This window comes from Poromitra crassiceps, assembly GCF_964638095.1.
Source record: "Poromitra crassiceps genome assembly, chromosome: 17".
Taxonomy (NCBI): domain Eukaryota; kingdom Metazoa; phylum Chordata; class Actinopteri; order Beryciformes; family Melamphaidae; genus Poromitra; species Poromitra crassiceps.
The window spans coordinates 22185314-22209885 of record NC_139635.1 but is presented as its reverse complement, the minus strand read 5'-3'; the positions used below and the strand labels follow the sequence as shown (position 1 = coordinate 22209885).

The 24572-nt window shown below is 41.8% G+C and overlaps 1 protein-coding gene across 1 annotated transcript; it reads left to right on the top strand.

Moving 5' to 3' along the window:
• Positions 1-14420: 14420 nt before the first annotated feature.
• cyp7a1 (cytochrome P450, family 7, subfamily A, polypeptide 1) lies at positions 14421-20304 on the top strand (the record flags this gene model as incomplete). The annotated part of the gene is made up of 8 exons (XM_083653519.1): positions 14421-14503; positions 15810-16050; positions 16194-16397; positions 16967-17158; positions 17426-17625; positions 19286-19416; positions 19704-19882; positions 20002-20304. The coding sequence occupies 8 exons, from the start codon at positions 14421-14423 to the stop codon at positions 20302-20304; spliced, it is 1533 nt and encodes a 510-aa protein (XP_083509645.1).
• Between the last annotated feature and the right edge of the window lie 4268 nt (positions 20305-24572).

The following is a 24572-nucleotide window of genomic DNA, read 5'->3' as shown; positions in this document are numbered from 1 at the left end:
GAGTGAGAGATCACTTCCACTGAAAAATATCTCATTGAATAACTAGAAACATTTGAAATTCAAAACTATTACTTACTGTGCGTGTGCTGGTGTTTAGATGTTAAAGTTCACCTTCCGGGCTTTTGCATTTGCGAATGCCGATATCAGGTCCTCCATGTCCAGCGTTCTTCTCACTTTTTGCTCGATTGATATAATGCCAAGATCTGACAGCCTCTCTCCTGACACATTGTAGACCTGAGGTAAGCCTTGATGAGTTTTAGAGTTGAGAAACTCCTTTCCCCAGAGGCAACAGTAACAGGGAGGGTGAGAAGCAGACGTAGTGCGATACTCAGGTTGGAATATACATCAGGTTGGAATCTTGAATCTTGAATCTTGAATCTTGAATCTTGAATCTTGAATCTTGAATCAAGAAGGTTTTCCTTGTATATATAGTCCAGCATTTCCGTTGGGGTAGAGATACGGTCTGGGAAGGCTTTCACTGCAGCCCTTATCTCCCTTTCCAAGTCCTTTCCATCAACATCTTCTGTTTTGATCTCCATTTCCCTGCAGCTACGGCCCAGTGTCGCATCCTGCACTGCTTTTTTCATGTTATTTAGTGAATACAAGAACCCATACAGAGCGAAGAAACTTTCTGTCTGTGTGAATCGATCATTGAGGCTCCTAAGTGCTGTATCAACAAGTGGTAAGAAGAACTCCCGGTTGAATCGTTGTTCTGGGGTGGACTGTGTTTCTTGTCTTCCTTCATAATCGAACTGGCGAGTTGTTTTCCGTTTTCTCTCTTCTGGCAGTTTCATCTCAACCTGCAGCTCCTCTGCGATCTCTCTTGCATCTGTGTGTGCTGCTTTGAGTCCTGTCTCCCTGTATTCTTGTAGAAAGTTTATGACTCCATCAGTTTCACGTTTCAGTGCTTCTATAGAGACGGTGGGACTCTGGAGGAGTTTGCTGACACGGTTTACTTGATATAATATGTTATACCAAATAATAACAGACAATATGAACCCCCATGTGTTAATTTCTTTGAGAATGCCCTGAGATGTGGACACGGTCTCAGCATCCTTTTTCGCCAGGGCATGCGTGTTCAGTGCAGCCAAGGCTTCCACAAATTGAGGCATTTGGTAGCGGAGGGCCTTGACACTGTCTATTCTGCACTCCCATCTGGTTGTAGACAGATTCTTGGCGGTCAACTCTACATGCTCCTGCATAATCTCCCACCGTTGCACAGAGGAGCTGAACAAGGTGTATATTCTCTGGAGTAGTCCAAAGAAGCTCACTGACCGTACAGAGGACTTTGCTGCATCACCAATCACCAGGTTTAGGGTGTGGCTCCCACAGGGCACACACAGAGCCTTCTTGTTTGTGTCCAACATTCTCTTCTGTACACCCTGGTGTTTCCCCTGCATGTTGCTTCCATTATCATATGACTGGCCACGACAGTCAGAGATGTTTACTTTTAGTTTTTCTAGGTGTTTAATGAAAGTATCATACAGTCCCTTTCCAGTTGTGTCATGGACATCAACAAAACCCACAAAATGCTCCTCAATGCAAACGCCAGCATTTGTTTTACAGTTTACTATCCGCATGACAATGGACAACTGCTCAGTGTGGCTGTTGTCAGGTGTACAGTCCATGATGACAGCAAAGTACTTAGCTCTCTTGATGTGATCAGCAATAGCATCTGTTGTTTTCTGTGCATCCAGTGATATGAGTTCATTTTGGATTATTTTGCTCAAATAATGGTTCTTGCACTCCTGGTTTTTAATCTTTCTCAAATGCTCGCTCATTACATGATCAAACTGGGCCATTAGTTCTACCTGACCCAGAAAGTTGCCATTTCTGGGCTCAAATAGGTTCTCTGAGTGACCTCGAAAGGCTAGGTTCCGTTCTGCCAAATGGCACACAATGGCTAACAGTCTCCTGAGGACCAATTTCCAGCGGTTGATCTCCTCATTTAATAACTCTTGGTTAACTGAGTCGATGGTGGTATTTGATTTTAATCTCTCTGTAAGCTGATGCCACTTCTCCATATTTTCTATGTGATCCTTGTTGTGCTCGTGACTTTTCAGATGGGCATTGATATTTCTCCAATCCTGAAAGCCCTTGCTGCCCAGCAGTATGTCTCTTTTTCCGAAGACACGACAGCTAAAACAAAACACAGCATCTGCACTGACTGAATACTGTAGCCACGTCCTTGTTATTTTCTCCCCGTTTTTCATTGTTATGTTGTAATTTTCTTCTGTAAACCTTCTTGGTTGTTTGTCTGTATTTATGGGAAACTTAATATTTTTTATTTGTATGGGGCCTTTTTTTTTTATTATTTCAACTCTCTCTTTATCTGTCAATTTAGCTGGCCATAATGCAGGGTCTTCACTAATAATCAACAACTCACTGTCACTTAAAGATGTACTGCTCTCACCGTCACTCTGTGATGATGGTGCAATAATCACTGCTGTTGCTGGATCAAGGCGAGCTAGATCGGGTGTCTGATTTGTGGTGGGCTCACTGGGTTGCTGCTGCTCTGTGTCACTGACACCACCATGGCCGTAACTAGCTATGAGGACGGGGAGGTCCGGACCTCCCCTAATATTTCAGATAATTTTTTTTTTTTTTTTTTATATATATAAAACAATCTGCATGGAAAAGCATGAAAAACACGGGATCGCTTTTATTTTGAAACGAAAGGTAGGTCAGGCAGGAAGTCATCTGACGCCGCGTCCGCGGTAACTTGATTCCGAGAGAGCAGCAGCATGGTGGTGAGTGATGACTGTCTGTCTGCCTGGCGAGATAATTGAAGGTGAGCGAGCTGCGAGACAGTGAGCGAAGTGAACGACAGACAGTGAGTGACACTGACAGATTTTTTAGCAACAACCAAGAAAGTAAGTGTCTAGTCTGTCTCTTAAGTAATGTTACCTGTGTGACACGTTGGGATGCTACTGGCTAATCATGCATGATGCCAATTGCCAAGCTCCCGAAGTCAGGTATGCAGGTGGCTATATGCATGGTTTCAGTTTCATGACCCAATAAGTAACAAAAAGAGGTGGTGTAAAGTTAAAAACAACATAATATATTTTATTTTATTTTTCAATCGTTCCTATCAGGAATAAATAAATGTCCCTCTGTATGTTTTTTTTATTATCGATGATGACTTTGTGTGTTGTGTACGGCTTGGGTTGTGTACCTGTGTTTGTAGGTGTCATTTTGATATGAATTTGGCTAAAACAGTTTGTGTTTGTTAGTTACAATTATGTTGACAGGAGAGCTGAGCAGGTGGTGACATGAAAGAGAATATACTGAATAATGACATCACAACAGTATAATCCTAATGTTGATTTAAAATGATATATTACTCTAAATATGGCTAAAAAAAGGGGGGGGGAAACTCAAATTTTTTCACCGAATCCGCCTCCCCTTGCTGGACCTCCCCTATTTCGGAACCCTGGTTACGGCCCTGGACACCACTGTCATCATCATCCGTGGCTGACTCAGAGTCAGCAGCTCTGACACCTTCATCCTCCTCCTCGTCCAAGTCCAACTCCCACGTTAACATAGTAACATCAGCCTCAGCCTGCTGCACGTCCTCTCTGCCCTCTGTCATCATCATCATCATCATCATCATCATCATCGGGATTATCGTCAAGTCGGCATTTTTTTTTTGTCAAGAATTTTGTCATCTTGGGCAAACTTTCATTAAACTTCCCCTGTTCCAACTTCCTCTTTTTCTTCTGTGCTCCACTCTGAAAACGCTTCATTGTGTTCTACAACTTCTACTGCGGCTAGCTAGATGCTGCTGATATAAAGCCTCTGATACTGACTGACAAGTAAACACACTTGAACTGAACGTGATAATGCGCCAAGTGGTGCTGTTACAGTGTCACAGTACCGACTGCTCATCACGCAAATGACAACGCTAACTCGATCGATCCCAAGTGGTGGAAATCAAATGAAATAGATCGTCCATTATTACTTTGTGAGTGAGAGTGTGAAATGTGGGTGATACAACACATGATGATAGTCAGGTTTATTTTTTATATTCGTTTTGGAGTGACCAGTCCAGAAGAAACGGGGAAGTGTTTCAGTGGGGGCGGGGGGTTGGGGGGGGGGGGGGGGGGGCGGGAGGCCGGTGGTAGGGACGGACTCGGGAGTCGGGAGATACTAAAAAATAAATGCTCTGGTCTGCGAGGCCCTCTAGTGGACGGGGCTCCAAGCGACTGCCTGTTCTGCCTGGTTCAAGAACCGCCTCTGCCTGTACAATATTGCCTCTTTAGCCTCTCATCCTGTACAATATTACCTCTTAAGGCCTTGGCCACACTGATCCGTGGTGTCTGTCCGTGTGCGTTCATTTCTCTGTTCACTTCCATTCATTTTCAATGACAACTGTCCGACTGTCCGTGGAGCACTCAGAAGCGTACGTATCCAGAAAATTTGCATACGTTTTGATGGACAGAAAGTTGAAGAGGGATGAACTTTTTCTGGATGGACGTATCAGATGGTCGGATGGTCGGATAGTCACTGTCCGTTTAGCCAATCAGAGTCGAGGTCTCGAGAGGAGGCGTTCCGAGATTTGTTTCAACTTTTCAAAGAAGATGGCCGAGGCGGTGAACGAGGCTATAAGGGATTCCCCAGCAAAATGAAAATTGTGTGATTTCACTAGGATTTGAGTGACTAGAAGTTAGTCCAAGGGGAGAATGTAGTGCATATACTTCTCTCCAGTTATCTGCACATGATCTACATTATATTATACTCGCGCTGTTCATGTCATTTGCATCGAGTCACATTTCCAAGGAGCTGCACGCAGGCTGCGCAGGCAGGCTCGCCGGCCGCGGAGCAGCCCCGGCGCTTTCGGCGAGGGGTTTGACGTACTCAGTTCTCATCGGACAGACATCTGTCCGTTCAATAATTCTGTCCATTTTCTGACGGATCAGTGTGGCCAAGGCCTTAGCCTCTCATCCTGTACAATATTACCTCTTTAGCCTCTCATCCTGTACAATATTACCTCTTTAGCCTCTCATCCTGTACTGTACAATATTACCTCTTTAGCCTCTCATCCTGTACAATATTACCTCTTCAACCTCTCATCCTGTACAATATTACCTCTTCAACCTCTCATCCTGTACAATATTACCTCTTTAACCTCTCATCCTGTACAATATTACCTCTTTAACCTCTCATCCTGTACAATATTACCTCTTCAACCTCTCATCCTGTACAATATTACCTCTTTAGCCTCTCATCCTGTACAATATTACCTCTTTAACCTCTCATCCTGTACAATATTACCTCTTTAGCCTCTCATCCTGTACAATATTACCTCTTTAACCTCTCATCCTGTACAATATTACCTCTTTAACCTCTCATCCTGTACAATATTACCTCTTTAACCTCTCATCCTGTACAATATTACCTCTTTAGCCTCTCATCCTGTACAATATTACCTCTTTAGCCTCTCATCCTGTACAATATTACCTCTTTAACCTCTCATCCTGTACAATATTACCTCTTTAGCCTCTCATCCTGTACAATATTACCTCTTTAACCTCTCATCCTGTACAATATTACCTCTTCAACCTCTCATCCTGTACAATACCTCTTTAACCTCTCATCCTGTACAATATTACCTCTTCAACCTCTCATCCTGTACAATATTACCTCTTCAACCTCTCATCCTGTACAATATTACCTCTTTAGCCTCTCATCCTGTACAATATTACCTCTTTAACCTCTCATCCTGTACAATATTACCTCTTTAACCTCTCATCCTGTACAATATTACCTCTTCAACCTCTCATCCTGTACAATATTACCTCTTTAGCCTCTCATCCTGTACAATATTACCTCTTTAACCTCTCATCCTGTACAATATTACCTCTTTAACCTCTCATCCTGTACAATATTACCTCTTTAACCTCTCATCCTGTACAATATTACCTCTTTAGCCTCTCATCCTGTACAATATTACCTCTTTAGCCTCTCATCCTGTACAATATTACCTCTTTAGCCTCTCATCCTGTACAATATTACCTCTTTAGCCTCTCATCCTGTACAATATTACCTCTTCAACCTCTCATCCTGTACAATATTACCTCTTTAGCCTCTCATCCTGTACAATATTACCTCTTTAACCTCTCATCCTGTACAATATTACCTCTTTAACCTCTCATCCTGTACAATATTACCTCTTTAACCTCTCATCCTGTACAATATTACCTCTTTAACCTCTCATCCTGTACAATATTACCTCTTCAACCTCTCATCCTGTACAATATTACCTCTTCAACCTCTCATCCTGTACAATATTACCTCTTTAGCCTCTCATCCTGTACAATATTACCTCTTCAACCTCTCATCCTGTACAATATTACCTCTTTAGCCTCTCATCCTGTACAATATTACCTCTTTAACCTCTCATCCTGTACAATACCTCTTTAACCTCTCATCCTGTACAATATTACCTCTTTAACCTCTCATCCTGTACAATATTACCTCTTTAACCTCTCATCCTGTACAATATTACCTCTTTAGCCTCTCATCCTGTACAATATTACCTCTTTAACCTCTCATCCTGTACAATATTACCTCTTTAGCCTCTCATCCTGTACAATATTACCTCTTTAACCTCTCATCCTGTACAATATTACCTCTTTAGCCTCTCATCCTGTACAATACCTCTTTAACCTCTCATCCTGTACAATACCTCTTTAACCTCTCATCCTGTACAATATTACCTCTTTAACCTCTCATCCTGTACAATATTACCTCTTTAACCTCTCATCCTGTACAATATTACCTCTTTAGCCTCTCATCCTGTACAATATTACCTCTTTAACCTCTCATCCTGTACAATATTACCTCTTTAGCCTCTCATCCTGTACAATATTACCTCTTTAACCTCTCATCCTGTACAATATTACCTCTTTAACCTCTCATCCTGTACAATATTACCTCTTTAGCCTCTCATCCTGTACAATATTACCTCTTTAGCCTCTCATCCTGTACAATATTACCTCTTTAGCCTCTCATCCTGTACAATATTACCTCTTCAACCTCTCATCCTGTACAATATTACCTCTTTAGCCTCTCATCCTGTACAATATTACCTCTTTAACCTCTCATCCTGTACAATATTACCTCTTTAACCTCTCATCCTGTACAATATTACCTCTTTAACCTCTCATCCTGTACAATATTACCTCTTTAACCTCTCATCCTGTACAATATTACCTCTTCAACCTCTCATCCTGTACAATATTACCTCTTCAACCTCTCATCCTGTACAATATTACCTCTTTAGCCTCTCATCCTGTACAATATTACCTCTTCAACCTCTCATCCTGTACAATATTACCTCTTTAGCCTCTCATCCTGTACAATATTACCTCTTTAACCTCTCATCCTGTACAATACCTCTTTAACCTCTCATCCTGTACAATATTACCTCTTTAACCTCTCATCCTGTACAATATTACCTCTTTAACCTCTCATCCTGTACAATATTACCTCTTTAGCCTCTCATCCTGTACAATATTACCTCTTTAACCTCTCATCCTGTACAATATTACCTCTTTAGCCTCTCATCCTGTACAATATTACCTCTTTAACCTCTCATCCTGTACAATATTACCTCTTTAACCTCTCATCCTGTACAATATTACCTCTTTAACCTCTCATCCTGTACAATATTACCTCTTTAACCTCTCATCCTGTACAATATTACCTCTTTAGCCTCTCATCCTGTACAATATTACCTCTTTAACCTCTCATCCTGTACAATATTACCTCTTTAGCCTCTCATCCTGTACAATATTACCTCTTTAGCCTCTCATCCTGTACAATATTACCTCTTTAACCTCTCATCCTGTACAATATTACCTCTTTAACCTCTCATCCTGTACAATATTACCTCTTTAACCTCTCATCCTGTACAATATTACCTCTTTAACCTCTCATCCTGTACAATATTACCTCTTTAGCCTCTCATCCTGTACAATATTACCTCTTTAGCCTCTCATCCTGTACAATATTACCTCTTTAACCTCTCATCCTGTACAATATTACCTCTTTAACCTCTCATCCTGTACAATATTACCTCTTTAACCTCTCATCCTGTACAATATTACCTCTTTAGCCTCTCATCCTGTACAATATTACCTCTTTAACCTCTCATCCTGTACAATATTACCTCTTTAACCTCTCATCCTGTACAATATTACCTCTTTAACCTCTCATCCTGTACAATATTACCTCTTTAACCTCTCATCCTGTACAATATTACCTCTTTAGCCTCTCATCCTGTACAATACCCCTTTAACCTCTCATCCTGTACAATATTACCTCTTTAGCCTCTCATCCTGTACAATACCCCTTTAACCTCTCATCCTGTACAATATTACCTCTTTAACCTCTCATCCTGTACAATACCTCTTTAACCTCTCATCCTGTACAATACCCCTTTAACCTCTCATCCTGTACAATATTACCTCTTTAACCTCTCATCCTGTACAATACCCCTTTAACCTCTCATCCTGTACAATATTACCTCTTTAACCTCTCATCCTGTACAATATTACCTCTTTAACCTCTCATCCTGTACAATATTACCTCTTTAACCTCTCATCCTGTACAATATTACCTCTTCAACCTCTCATCCTGTACAATATTACCTCTTTAGCCTCTCATCCTGTACAATATTACCTCTTCAACCTCTCATCCTGTACAATATTACCTCTTTAGCCTCTCATCCTGTACAATATTACCTCTTTAGCCTCTCATCCTGTACAATACCTCTTTAACCTCTCATCCTGTACAATATTACCTCTTTAACCTCTCATCCTGTACAATATTACCTCTTTAACCTCTCATCCTGTACAATATTACCTCTTTAGCCTCTCATCCTGTACAATATTACCTCTTTAACCTCTCATCCTGTACAATATTACCTCTTTAACCTCTCATCCTGTACAATATTACCTCTTTAACCTCTCATCCTGTACAATATTACCTCTTTAACCTCTCATCCTGTACAATATTACCTCTTTAACCTCTCATCCTGTACAATATTACCTCTTTAACCTCTCATCCTGTACAATATTACCTCTTTAACCTCTCATCCTGTACAATATTACCTCTTTAACCTCTCATCCTGTACAATATTACCTCTTTAACCTCTCATCCTGTACAATATTACCTCTTTAACCTCTCATCCTGTACAATACCTCTTTAACCTCTCATCCTGTACAATATTACCTCTTTAACCTCTCATCCTGTACAATATTACCTCTTTAACCTCTCATCCTGTACAATATTACCTCTTTAGCCTCTCATCCTGTACAATATTACCTCTTTAGCCTCTCATCCTGTACAATATTACCTCTTTAGCCTCTCATCCTGTACAATATTACCTCTTTAACCTCTCATCCTGTACAATATTACCTCTTTAGCCTCTCATCCTGTACAATATTACCTCTTTAACCTCTCATCCTGTACAATATTACCTCTTTAGCCTCTCATCCTGTACAATATTACCTCTTTAGCCTCTCATCCTGTACAATATTACCTCTTTAGCCTCTCATCCTGTACAATATTACCTCTTTAGCCTCTCATCCTGTACAATACCTCTTTAACCTCTCATCCTGTACAATATTACCTCTTTAGCCTCTCATCCTGTACAATATTACCTCTTTAGCCTCTCATCCTGTACAATATTACCTCTTTAGCCTCTCATCCTGTACAATATTACCTCTTTAACCTCTCATCCTGTACAATATTACCTCTTTAGCCTCTCATCCTGTACAATATTACCTCTTCAACCTCTCATCCTGTACAATATTACCTCTTTAGCCTCTCATCCTGTACAATATTACCTCTTTAACCTCTCATCCTGTACAATATTACCTCTTTAACCTCTCATCCTGTACAATATTACCTCTTTAACCTCTCATCCTGTACAATATTACCTCTTTAACCTCTCATCCTGTACAATATTACCTCTTTAACCTCTCATCCTGTACAATATTACCTCTTTAGCCTCTCATCCTGTACAATATTACCTCTTTAACCTCTCATCCTGTACAATATTACCTCTTTAGCCTCTCATCCTGTACAATATTACCTCTTTAACCTCTCATCCTGTACAATATTACCTCTTTAACCTCTCATCCTGTACAATATTACCTCTTTAGCCTCTCACCCTGTACAATATTACCTCTTTAACCTCTCATCCTGTACAATATTACCTCTTTAACCTCTCATCCTGTACAATATTACCTCTTTAACCTCTCATCCTGTACAATATTACCTCTTTAACCTCTCATCCTGTACAATATTACCTCTTTAACCTCTCATCCTGTACAATATTACCTCTTTAACCTCTCATCCTGTACAATATTACCTCTTTAGCCTCTCATCCTGTACAATATTACCTCTTTAACCTCTCATCCTGTACAATATTACCTCTTTAACCTCTCATCCTGTACAATATTACCTCTTTAGCCTCTCATCCTGTACAATATTACCTCTTTAACCTCTCATCCTGTACAATATTACCTCTTTAACCTCTCATCCTGTACAATATTACCTCTTTAACCTCTCATCCTGTACAATATTACCTCTTTAACCTCTCATCCTGTACAATATTACCTCTTTAACCTCTCATCCTGTACAATATTACCTCTTTAGCCTCTCATCCTGTACAATACCTCTTTAACCTCTCATCCTGTACAATATTACCTCTTTAGCCTCTCATCCTGTACAATATTACCTCTTTAACCTCTCATCCTGTACAATATTACCTCTTTAACCTCTCATCCTGTACAATATTACCTCTTTAACCTCTCATCCTGTACAATATTACCTCTTTAACCTCTCATCCTGTACAATATTACCTCTTTAACCTCTCATCCTGTACAATATTACCTCTTTAACCTCTCATCCTGTACAATATTACCTCTTTAACCTCTCATCCTGTACAATATTACCTCTTTAACCTCTCATCCTGTACAATATTACCTCTTTAGCCTCTCATCCTGTACAATATTACCTCTTTAGCCTCTCATCCTGTACAATACCTCTTTAACCTCTCATCCTGTACAATATTACCTCTTTAACCTCTCATCCTGTACAATATTACCTCTTTAGCCTCTCATCCTGTACAATATTACCTCTTTAACCTCTCATCCTGTACAATATTACCTCTTCAACCTCTCATCCTGTACAATATTACCTCTTTAGCCTCTCATCCTGTACAATATTACCTCTTTAACCTCTCATCCTGTACAATATTACCTCTTTAGCCTCTCATCCTGTACAATATTACCTCTTTAACCTCTCATCCTGTACAATATTACCTCTTTAGCCTCTCATCCTGTACAATATTACCTCTTTAACCTCTCATCCTGTACAATATTACCTCTTTAACCTCTCATCCTGTACAATATTACCTCTTTAACCTCTCATCCTGTACAATATTACCTCTTTAACCTCTCATCCTGTACAATATTACCTCTTTAACCTCTCATCCTGTACAATATTACCTCTTTAACCTCTCATCCTGTACAATATTACCTCTTTAACCTCTCATCCTGTACAATATTACCTCTTTAGCCTCTCATCCTGTACAATATTACCTCTTTAACCTCTCATCCTGTACAATATTACCTCTTTAGCCTCTCATCCTGTACAATATTACCTCTTTAACCTCTCATCCTGTACAATATTACCTCTTTAGCCTCTCATCCTGTACAATATTACCTCTTTAACCTCTCATCCTGTACAATACCTCTTTAACCTCTCATCCTGTACAATATTACCTCTTTAACCTCTCATCCTGTACAATATTACCTCTTTAGCCTCTCATCCTGTACAATATTACCTCTTTAACCTCTCATCCTGTACAATATTACCTCTTCAACCTCTCATCCTGTACAATATTACCTCTTCAACCTCTCATCCTGTACAATATTACCTCTTTAGCCTCTCATCCTGTACAATATTACCTCTTTAACCTCTCATCCTGTACAATATTACCTCTTTAACCTCTCATCCTGTACAATATTACCTCTTTAACCTCTCATCCTGTACAATATTACCTCTTTAACCTCTCATCCTGTACAATATTACCTCTTTAACCTCTCATCCTGTACAATATTACCTCTTTAGCCTCTCATCCTGTACAATATTACCTCTTTAACCTCTCATCCTGTACAATATTACCTCTTCAGCCTCTCATCCTGTAGGGCCTACATATTACCACTAGGGTCTCTCAATCTTTTCTAGTGTTGATGTTGACACTGGGTTAACATACTATTGAGATGGGCTCTTCTCCAGGGTTCCCACCCCTTCTTCAAGGTCAAATTCAAGGACTTGTCAATGATTTGCCCAGGCCCAATTCAAGGACGCAACACACAGCATTGTTTGAGACATGGATCAAGGTTAAATACAACACTGATCATTTTTATAATGAGAACAAGCAGGCTTTACAGAAGCTCAGACAAGGAGTGAAAAGAGAGGTTTGAACGTGTGAGCACGTCTCTGTGCCGGGTGATGAACTTCAATTTATAATCTTGCACAAAATATCTAAATTCAACCCATGTTTATTTATCTCTATTTTCAAAAACTTCCAAGGCCTGATCACCCCCCCCCCCCCTCAAGTACTGCAGGAAAGTTCGTAGGGAGAAAAGGCAATGAGATTTTTGCATGGGGATTTCGATTAAATGCATGAAATAAGGTGGTTACTGTAACACAAGTTTACAAAACAGCGACGTTTGTGTTCAGCGAGATAATCTTCACAAATGAGGACCGCACTTTGATGACTTTTGAAGCGTAAATTTTTTGCACAATTTTCAGAAAACGCTTCAAAAGTCATAAAAGTGCGGTCCTCATTTGTGAAGATTATATCTTGCTGATCACAAACTGAAACGCTGTTTCATAAACTTTTGTTAACCACAGAACTTATCTCATAGCCTGATATTCAGACTGAATTGTCAACTCGTACACTCATCTCCACAACTCTGTGGAGTGGGCGGAACTTCATTTCATGCATTCAACCCAAATCCCCATTCTAAAATCCCATTGCCTTTTCCCCTTACGAACCAGCATGGCGGTGATTTCGGGCGTAAGCCTAGTAAAAAGACGTCCTCCCTGCGGCACTCCATTCAGAAACCTGCAAGGAACCCAGGACCCCGTGGGAACGCTGCAGTTCTCTTTTCACCAGCAGTATTATGGCAAACCTCAGTGAGACTCCCACCTACACACACACACACACACACACACACACACACACACACACACACACACACACACACACACACACACACACACACACACGCACGCACACACACACACACACACACACACACTCTCTCTCAGTATCTCTCATTCACATTCTCTCTCTCTCTCTCACACACACCCACACACACACACACGTGAGCACGCGCTGGACACAAAGCAAAGCGGGGACCTTGAATCTATTTGCCAACCTAGCAGTGCTATCAAGGTACTGTTGTCAAGGTCTCCTGTCCTTCAGGTAAAGTTGTCCATGGACTACAGTCAAGGCCATCACACACACACACACACTCACACACACACACACACACACACGCACACACACACACACACAGAGGCACGCACATGCACGTACGTGTGTGTGTGTGTGTGTGTGTGTGTGTGTGTGTGTGTGTGTGTGTGTGTGTGTGTGTGTGCGCGCCCACACGCACATGCATAGAATCCAATTTCCTAGAGACATTCCAGTGAGATACCACAACAGGCTACTGTCGCATCAGATATAACAACAGGAGATAATAAGTCCCTCCCCCTGATCTCTCATCCAACATCAATCACTCCTCCAGAGATGACATCACCACCCGTTCCCAGCCCTCTGCCCAGCCAGCACCTATATAGCCTGATGCACCAAAGAATAAAAACCTCACACACACACACACAGTCAGACACAGTCGCTAACTTGAACACACACTCACTCTCACACACACACACACAGTGGCTTACACAATCGCTTGGTTAGCGCCGTCCGCTTGTGTGGGCTGGAAGACTGCAGCTTTTAGACACACAGCCTCGGCTACTGGAACCCACACAGACATACACTCTCGGAAACCCACACAGAGATACACTCTCGGAAACCCACACAGAGATACACTCTAGGCATCCGAGCTAGAATCCTTTAGGTACATTTCACCGTCTGAGACCTCAGACATCAGTGAGTTATCCAGTCCAGTCAGTGCACAGGTCAGTGAGTTATCCAGCCAGTCAGTGCACAGGTCAGTGAGTTATCCAGCCAGTCAGTGCACAGGTCAGTGAGTTATCCAGCCAGTCAGTGCACAGGTCAGTGAGTTATCCAGCCAGTCAGTGCACAGGTCAGTCACGATCTGTGGTGTTGGACCCTCTGCTTTTCTGGATCCTCCATTCTCATCATCACCATGATACTGAGCATCGCTCTGATCTGGGCGGTGGTGGTGGGGTTGTGCTGTCTTCTGTGGCTTGCTGTGGGAATACGACACAGGTGAGACAAATTGATTTGGGTGGGCGCGTTTCCAACAACGTTGATTGACAGAGAGTTTGTTATTATGCAAGAGGATGTGAGGCATCTAACATGCATGGACGGAGCAATCGTCTACTGTCGAAACCATTCTGCACGTTGCTTCTCCTGCAGGTTAACGCACATCCAAAGGCTAAAAAAAAAAAAAACTGCAGGACCGAAGTGCAACAGAGAACAACAAAATAGAGTCCGCACACCGGCAACTACTTTGGCGCAAAGCCCTTAGCCCAGACAGGCTTTTACTAGACCGGTGGATCTCAAAGTGGGGTCCGGGGACACCTTGGGGTGCTCGAGGGGGGTTCGGAGCTCCGGATGTCTCTATGGGGTCTGTGTGTCTAGGGTGTGTGTCTGTGTGTCTAACCACTGTGCTAGACTGTACTGGTTTCAGCAGATTGTTACAGGTTTTTAGGATTGGCCATGTGTACTTATAGGATGACGATGTAGCTGACTATGTGTTGGATGTTTGGCTATTTGCAGTAATTAGTGAATGATAAAATGACACATGTTTTATAATATAAATATGACAATGATACTCAGATTAGATTGCAGGTGTGACATGGTTGCTATAGATCTAGAACAACATTGGTATCTGGGCTGTATTGTTTTTGGATGATGTTATCGTTGTTGGGAGGGTGACGTTAACCTCATAATGTTAGAACAACACAGCTCCTTGACAATGTTTGACTGTATTTGATTTTGGTTGTCAATATGAAACAACATTTTTGTTGCTGGCTTGCATGGTTGTACTTGTATCTATTTTCTTCTTTAAGGCTGCCCAGCCTTGTTTTTTAATATATATATATTGTATGCTTTAGTATGCGTGTTTATATCTATAATAATCAACATGTCAAGCAATACACCAATTCAAGTGGCTAGCTAAAACATTGATTAAATTAGTGTTAATACATGCAATAAAGCATTTAAAACAATTATTGGATCAGTTACCAAGCATCAATCATCAAAATCAGTGGAAAATTTTGCCTGGAATTTTGCCATCTTTCAATGTTGCAACACTGTACACTATTTAAAAATATAGGCCTATGAGGGCGTAGACTATAATACTTTAAAATGGGTAGGTTTATTAGTAGGCCTACCCCACACTGGTCTTACCTCAGTGTGTGAGTGTCTATCCACAATTGCAGACTACAGGTTGGATCACCACTGTGTTATATTAGGGGTTGGCAATCATGTGCTGTGAGGAATCACACGTTTTCAGTTCAACCACAAAACATTGTCAGTAGCCTATACTAAATATGAACCCTTTCCATAGGCAACCTGGTGAGCCTGCAGTTGAAAATGGCTTCATCCCGTACCTGGGTTGTGCCCTGCAGTTCGGGGCCAACCCTCTCCAGTTCCTCCGTAGCCGCCAGAAGATGTTCGGCCATATTTTCACCTGCAAGATCGCCGGACAGTACATCCACTTCCTGTGTGACCCGTTCTCCTACCACTCGGTCATCCGACAGGGCAGACACCTGGACTGGAGGAAATTCCACTTCGCTACATCTGTCAAGGTGAGCGTGCGTGTGATTTCGTTTTTTTTTTTAAGTTACTGCTATTTTGTATTCCATCGAGGAGCATGTTTGAACCTTTTCATAATGATCAACAAATCCGACAAAAGGATCATTGTAAACGATCTCTTCCTTTCCCTCAACAGGCGTTCGGCCATGACAGTTTTGACCCACGCCACGGCCACACCACGGAGAACCTCCACCAGACCTTTCTGAAGACGCTGCAGGGTGAGGCTCTGCCCTCCCTGATAGAAACCATGATGGGCCATCTCCAGGAAATCATGCTGAGGTCGGACACACTCAGCACTGACCGCTGGGAAGTGGACGGCATCTTCGCCTTCTGCTACAAGGTGAGCTAATGGTGGAAGCGTGCCAAAATGAAATTGACATGGGAGAAGCCATAGTTCCCTACTGCAGAGGTTCTCAAATGTTTTTCAGCCAAGGACCCCTTACAAGATAGAAAATATACCGGGGACCCCCTCATTCTGATCTGTGATTTTGGACTAAGCTTAATTGTTTCCACGGTAACGTGCTCGACATTTAAATTGATAGGTTTGTTAGATTAGAATGTAATCCATGAACCATTTTAGATTTCAAATATTTCCGTAGAACTATGAAGCAATTTTGCACACAAAAAAAGTTTGTATTTTTATTTTCCTGAAAACTTTTCACGGACCCCCTGGCAAAGTGCCACGACCCCCATTTGAGAACCACTGCCCTACTGTGCCCAGGTACTCTGCAATGCACAGTGAGAACAGTCTGACTTCATGGGTTCTTCTCCAGTCATTTGAGGTGTATCCTGGATAAGGGGCTCGGGTGTGATTGCAGGGCCGAAACAAACCCCCTGCAGTTTGATGAGAGATCAAAAGTAAGGTATACCCAACCCTCCTAACAGCACATCTCCTATGCCGTCCTCTAGGTGATGTTTGAGTCTGGCTACCTGACCCTCTTTGGTAAGGAGCTCGGAGAAAAGTCCCAGGCTCGGCAGGCAGCCGAGAAGGCCTTGGTGCTCAATGCTCTAGCGAACTTCAAGGAGTTTGACAAGATCTTCCCGGCCCTGGTGGCCGGCCTGCCCATCCACGTCTTCAAGAGTGGCTACAGCGCCAGAGAGGTTAGTAGACTTCCCCTACTGACGCTTGTATCAGGGACTACAATTATAGAACAAATCCGCCACAGCTTCGCCTCTGTGACTAGAGTCTAGATCAGTCTAGACTAGATCAGTCTAGATCAGTCTAGTCTAGACTAGAGTCTAGATCAAATGAGAAAAAGAAAAGCAACCACTGTCAATATGCCAAGGCGCTGTACCCTCAACTGAGACCACACACAATGTAGCATCACACAGAAGAAAATGATATCAGCATATCGTTTTATCTTTCAGAACCTAGCTAAGACCATGCATGCTGAGAACCTGTCCAAGAGGGAGAACGTCTCTGACCTCATCTCCATGAGAATGCTACTGAACGATTCCTTATCTACCTTCAACGACCTGAGCAAGGCCAGGACCCACGTGGCGCTGCTCTGGGCCTCCCAGGCCAACACCTTACCTGCTACCTTCTGGAGTCTGTTCTACATGATCAGGTACTGCAATATTTCTGTTTCTCTATGGTGGCTATGGGGCGATCATCTCACACACACACCCACACACACACGCTGGCAGCCATATTGGAGGTCTGCCAGGTCCACTGATGTTTTGGCAACAGTGGCTGTGAACAGTTGATTGCATTTCTAAAATAAAAATAAAAGGCCTTTCAACAGAATTGTATTTCGGTAATGGTTTTGATTTGTTACATCATTGAATGAGCACTCAAACAGCTGATTGCAGGTCCTCTGCTGATACAGAGGATACAGTTGAGATAGAGAGCTATGTTGGGTTCAGTGTGGAGCAGATAAGCAGTCTTGTATCATGGTTTTATAACAAGTCTGAACACAGGTAGGATTCTAAGCTACTCTGTGTGACTGAGAAGAGCAGGCATGTCCAAAGTCCGGCCCGGGGGCCAATTGCGGCCCGTGGACCGGTTTTAAGTGGCCCTCGGCTTGTCTCTCAAAATATACTATATGTAGCCCTCCACACAGTATTGGTTAATCAAGCAAGTTTAATTTGCATTTTGTTTTACTTTCACCTAACGATGAGAGCACTATCATACAGTTTGTAGACAAGCAGCGAGTAGGAACAACACAGCCAGAAGAACTGTTTTCAGATGGTAAACAAAATTCTATTGTTTGTGATTTTTTGTATATTTTTTATAACCTACCCCATATGATGCGAGAAGCAGCTGGCCCCCCGTTATTTTCACATGATCTAATCTGGCCCCCATTCAAAAAAGTTTGGACACCCCTGGGGTAGAACATACAGGGATGTAGCAATAAGCTCACCTGGTGATAGTCACCATTCGTGTGCAATGATTGTTTCCAGGAAAGAGCTACACCGGACACAGACAGGAAATGTAAAAGATTCCATGCACTCGATATTCACCTTATTCTTTGCCCACACATGGACGCTTCCGCATTACGTCATTTCGTAATAGTATTTCCGTTTTGACTTGCCAAAAACTGCGCAGGCAAGATGGCCGCGCACACTCCGCATCTAAACTGGCAGAATTACTCCGTCATAAACTAACATATCTTGGCCAATACGTATGTAACATACAAAATAAAACAACCCGTGATATCTTAATTTTATGTAGAATGCAGAGGACATCTAACTGCTTAGTTAAACTTGCATTCCAGGAATATTGTGATCTAAAGATGACGTTACTTTTTCGTCCTGAAACCCACATAGGTTGCGCCAGGCGTAACCTATGTGCGATTCGAAATAACGCATCCGAGATAGAAAACGTTATGAAAGCCACGTTATAAACAACAAACTAACGCTGGTGATCCATATGGAAACAGTGTTACTTGAAATGGTTAAAAGTTATATCAATTTGGTCATTCAGTGGCATTTTATTGCCATATAACATAACTAACTAGCGGCTAATATTAGCCACAGTAGGCAACTAGCGCTGAACCGGAAGAACAAATACGTTTGTGTTGAACGCGGAAGAGAGAAAAAGTGGGCGTGGTGAATAAGGTGAATAGGTTGGATCACTATTGCATCCATCAAAAATAGACAGCAGCAACATGAACATAGTACATGAATGAAAGTGAAGTGCTGGAGCCAGACTGTATAGGCTATCTCTGTCTGCATGTGTATATATAGATGCATGGCATACTAACAGTGTACTGTATCTGTGTGCAGGAGTCCAGATGCTATGAAAGCAGCCCGTGAAGAAGTACAGAAAGTTATAGAGAGTTCGGGTCAGGCGGCCGACCCCAGCAACCCTAGACTGACCCTGACCAGGGAAGAGCTGGACAATATGCCTGTTCTGGGTATGATCACCAGATAATCATACTGTATAAGATAAGCAGATAGCTGCCACTTTAAGTATGTGAAGTTGTGCCTTTCCTTTATTAGGACAGACTCAAAGAAAATACAATCTGAAATATACCAAGGATATGGTATATTTATGTATATGGAAACATAATGCAGTATGAGTGAAAAATTAAAAACATAAATATGGCAATATAGTATAACATGTTCATGTCCTAAGATTGCCAGTGCAGAAAAGAAACATGGTAAGCCTAATTATATTTCATTCTTTCCGCTCCCATCACAGACAGCATCATAAAGGAGGCCATGCGTCTCTCCAGCGCCTCCATGAACGTACGCGTTGCCAAGGAGGACTTCCTGCTTCACCTCGACAACCAGGAGGCTTACCGTATAAGGAAGGATGATGTCATCGCCCTGTATCCGCCCATGCTGCACTTCGATCCTGAAATATATGAAGACCCCTACGTAAGAAGAACGATCCCTTCATAAATCAGCATTACATAGCAAAGTAGTAAATAGTATGAAGTAAATTGTCACAGAAACCGGGTTACTAATAGCTCTCTCTGTCCCTCCCACCCCGACAGGAGTACAAGTTTGACCGATTCCTGGACGAAAACGGGCAGGAGAAAACCACATTTTACCGCGGTGGCCGTCGGCTGCGCTACTTCCACATGCCCTTTGGTTCCGGCGTCACAAAATGCCCGGGCAGATTTTTCGCCATTCACGAGATCAAGCAGTTTCTGACTCTGGTGCTGTCGTACTTTGAGATGGAGCTGTTGGACCATGCTGTCAAAGTCCCGCCCCTTGACCAATCCCGCGCCGGCCTGGGAATCCTGCAGCCGACCTACGATGTGGATTTCAGGTACAAGCTGAAATCGAGCCAATAGGAGAGCAGCGTACGGTGCTTCGTTTGGACTGGGAAAGACGGAGTGCTTTAAGATGGACACGGTTCTAGACCGTAGAATTGACCACTCCGAGCGGTGAAAGGTGACTCGGAGCTTTGTGATTCGGAGCTCCTGAGTTGTTCTAGAGAGAAGACAGCAATCTGATGCCCAAAGTAGAGTGCCAGAGTCCCTCTTCCGGGTTCGGCATGGGGCCTGAGGGATTTCATTCATTCATTTTCCCTTAAAGTCCGTGTAAGATAAAAACGTACAAAAAAGTTGTAAAAAAAAAGAAGCGATTCAGCTATATTCAGAATCACAAGAGACCATAGGACATTTCACACGTTTTTTTTGTTTTTTGTTTTTTGCTCTTAGCTCTTAGTGGAGCAAAGGACCTCAATCGTTCTTCTCCGAAGGATACTGACCTGAGCCGGTTTCTTTACAGTGGTCCCTGCTTGTACATACAGTAGTGTAGCTAGTGTATATTTAACACATAACATGCTAAATGATGATGCCTTGCTGTATTATACAATATGTAAATAGACTGAGCTGTATATTTGTGTTGCACTTGCATAATGTAAATAGACTGAGCTGTATATTTGTGTTGCACTTGCATATGTAAATAGACTAAGCTGTATATTTGTGTTGCACTTGCATATGTAAATAGACTGACCTGTATATTTGTGTTGCACTTGCATATGTAAATAGACTGAGCTGTATATTTGTGTTGCACTTGCATAATGTAAATAGAATGAGCTGTATATAATATTTGTTGCACAGTGTCCTATGCTATAACTTCACTGTAGGACTTCAACACTCAGATTCATTTCAGATGCTTTATTAAAAGGTGCAACAAGGAACATTTTGTGGCGACTGTGTCTGATGAAGCATTTGAACATGTGAAATTAATCTCCATGCTCGCCTTTGGGTCCAATATAGCCCTAATTTAACTTTAGCAGTCATTCCCAACCTGTGGTCTACAAAGGTACTGCAAGTGGCCCGCCAAATCATTGGCAAAACATTGTTGAATGATACAGTTATTTAATTTGTAATCAGTCATTCATTAATTAGTCTATTGCAGACAGCCACTCACTTTGGGTTTCTGATTTCTGTGTGGTGCTAATGGACAGCTCCTTTGAGGACGCATTATTTGGCCTCGGTACTGTTTACGGTCATTTTTGAGATTTTCAAGTGGGCCACGCGTCGGAAAAGGGTTGAGAACCACAGCTGCTTTAGAGCTGAGACAATTTGTCATTTGCTAATGCTAATGCTAACGGCGTTTATCTACCAGGGATGCACGGAAGGTGTTGATGTTTACACGCATCCTGTATGTTCTCGTCCCATAATGCACACTACATGTAGGCTACGTAGGACAATCCAACAGAAATTCTGCATAACCACCACCTCGGCTCACCCATTGTGTCGCGTGCGCCATTACCTGCAGGCTGATTATTTTGTGAGGCAGAAGTGTGGAGGCCTGTGAAAGTCTTTATCAATTGTTGTGGATGTATGATTGTAATCAGGACGGTTTTATTGGCTTCACCTTGTAGTGGAAGATACAGCTTCCAATTGGAGCTTAATCTACAGACAACGGCCTTGTAGTTTGCCCTCTCTCTCTCTCTCTCAACAGGTCGTTGTCATTGAACTGTGATAGTCCCTACCTTCAAATATCGGTGAGCAACTCCCCTCACTATCTATCATTGCTGCCTTGCATGCCAGGGAGATAAGTTGTATCTCCCTAAATGGGAAGACTGTGCCTTGGCATGTTTCTGAAGCAATTTAGAAGGGAGAGACTGGCACCATTTGACATCATTTGGCACACGTCAATGTGATATTTCCGCTGAGTAAACTACGTGGTCCTCATTTTCACTGCTTGTTCTGTATAGAATTAAAATATTAAGTCATTTGAAAAGTAGGAATAGGCTACCGCGGCCGACTACCTGATTCTCCTGAAGATAGACAGCATGCAAAAAACAGCACTTTTAACATAAGTTACGGAATGATTGTAAAAAAAATACATGAGAGATTTACGTTTATTTCACTCCTAGCAGCTAAGCAATCCATGCTCTGTGTGCTTTTCCAATGTTGTTTTTTTTGTTTTGTTTTTCCAATGTGATTTTAATGTGATTGACGACGTACATGCATGTTATGTCCACAGATGGATAATAAATCAATTCATTTGTACTCTCTGTGTGATCTGACGCAATCGCTCGCTCTAGTGCAAAGTGTCCATAGACACACAAACACTGGCACATGCACAAATACACAGGGGCCAATACAGGGGCCCAGGTTAATGATAGTCAATAAGAACGTCAGTGCACTTTAGAAAAATAATATGACTACTGCTGTTTTTGAAGATTGGGGCATCTGACGCGTGACGCCCATTTATACTGTATGTTCCTGAAGCTAGCATGTGTCATTCTTTTCACAACACTTTTATGATATAAAAATGCAGCAGTGAGTGTACTATCCCAGGGGTTCCCCTAACTTGTCCATGCCAAGGCTGGCCAAAATAGCATTAGCCTTTGCCCACGGTCTTTAAACACCCATTGACAATACTATTTAAAATGTCAGAAATCACTTCCATACAACCTCAGAATATATTTCCTGACTTTTATTAACATAATCAACCTAATAAATACATTTGTATCTCAAATGTTTTCTTTTCTGTTTTCGATTATAATCATATTGTTCCAGAGTCACTAATACTGTATTACCCACACCAGAGGGAAATGACAACGAATGTGATGACGACTAGCAAGCAATTAGCCAGATGGGCATGGCAAATATGATTTTTATGTGGAAGGAAAGGATTCAATTATATTTGTTAACACTACACGAAATATAATTATAAAATATAATAAAAAAACACTATAGTCTTTATTTATTATACTGTAGTATTAACAAATAAAGTTTTGTCCGCATTTCCATTAATTTGTTGAGGGGTCCCCTAGTGCCCACTGATTGCCCCCCATGGGGCCCCGACCACCACTTTGAAAACCATTGTACTATACTGTTTGCTATATGATACCATATTTAACACATCCAGTTTCTGAACATGTACACTCACTGATATACAGTATATTGAATCTGATAACAGTTATCCTGTAGAGGCACAGCTGTGTGAAGCCCAGCACAGATAAATCAACTTGAGAGTGGGTGCATGTGTTTGCTGTTTTAAGGGGGTAGAAACAGACAGACAGACAGACAGACAGACAGACAGACAGACAGACAGACAGACAGACAGACAGACAGACAGACAGACAGATAGTGAGATTTGGAGACCTGAAGAAAAGGAGAGAGGGAATGTAGCCTAATGCCAACTCACCCGGAGTGAACTGAAATGAACTGCACTTGAGCTTCTCTCTGTAACCAGAGGACATTAATAGTGGTTACTTTGTAGCTCGCGACACCACACATTGTGGAGAATGTCTGTTGAAGATCAAACAGCCTGGAGATTCTGTAAATACCAAAATGATCAGTTTTGAAGGTGATTTCAGCTGTGTGGCTCCCAGGTTGATTGGCTGTTTTCAAATAGCCATATGGCGACATTAGCAAACATGCTACATACATACATTAATTACATAGGAAGTAACAACAATGCAATTGACTACTAGCAAACTTTAATTTATTAAAGAATATAGTATGTTGTCTCAATGAATGTGACCTGAGCTCTCTGGATGCTGATTGTAGCTGCCTTAATTTATTCTATGAGAGCAATAATCTTGGGAATCACATCACAGTCCTCACACTACCATAATGGTACTTAATTAAGTCACGATACAATATTATTGCGAATAAAAAAATATTTATGATAAGAAATAGTGATTTATTGCATTTTTTTTCCAACTGCAAAGTATGTCAAAGGGAAAAACTTTGTCAACATCTGTTTTATCGAATGAGATAAAGTTTCCCAGTCTGTTAATCTGACTTCCATCATTTTCATTGCAGCAAAATTGGATTATGAAGCGGACAGACTGATCATAAATGTTGCTTGCATTTGACAATTTATATAATAAAATATTGCGATACTTGGCATTTGTGTGATATGATATATTGCGCTCAGTGACCAACAACCCACAGTGCCCTCAGTGACCAGCAATAACCCACAGTGACCTCCAGTTACCTCCAGTCCAGACCGAGGCAGCTGATCACAGAGGCCGCTGATCCTGTCCCATTCCAGACAAAGGCAACTGATCACATGGGCAGCTGATCCGGGGACTGGCTTGCACAAAACTACATTCATTCTTCTAATTCAGACTGTGGCGTTAGAC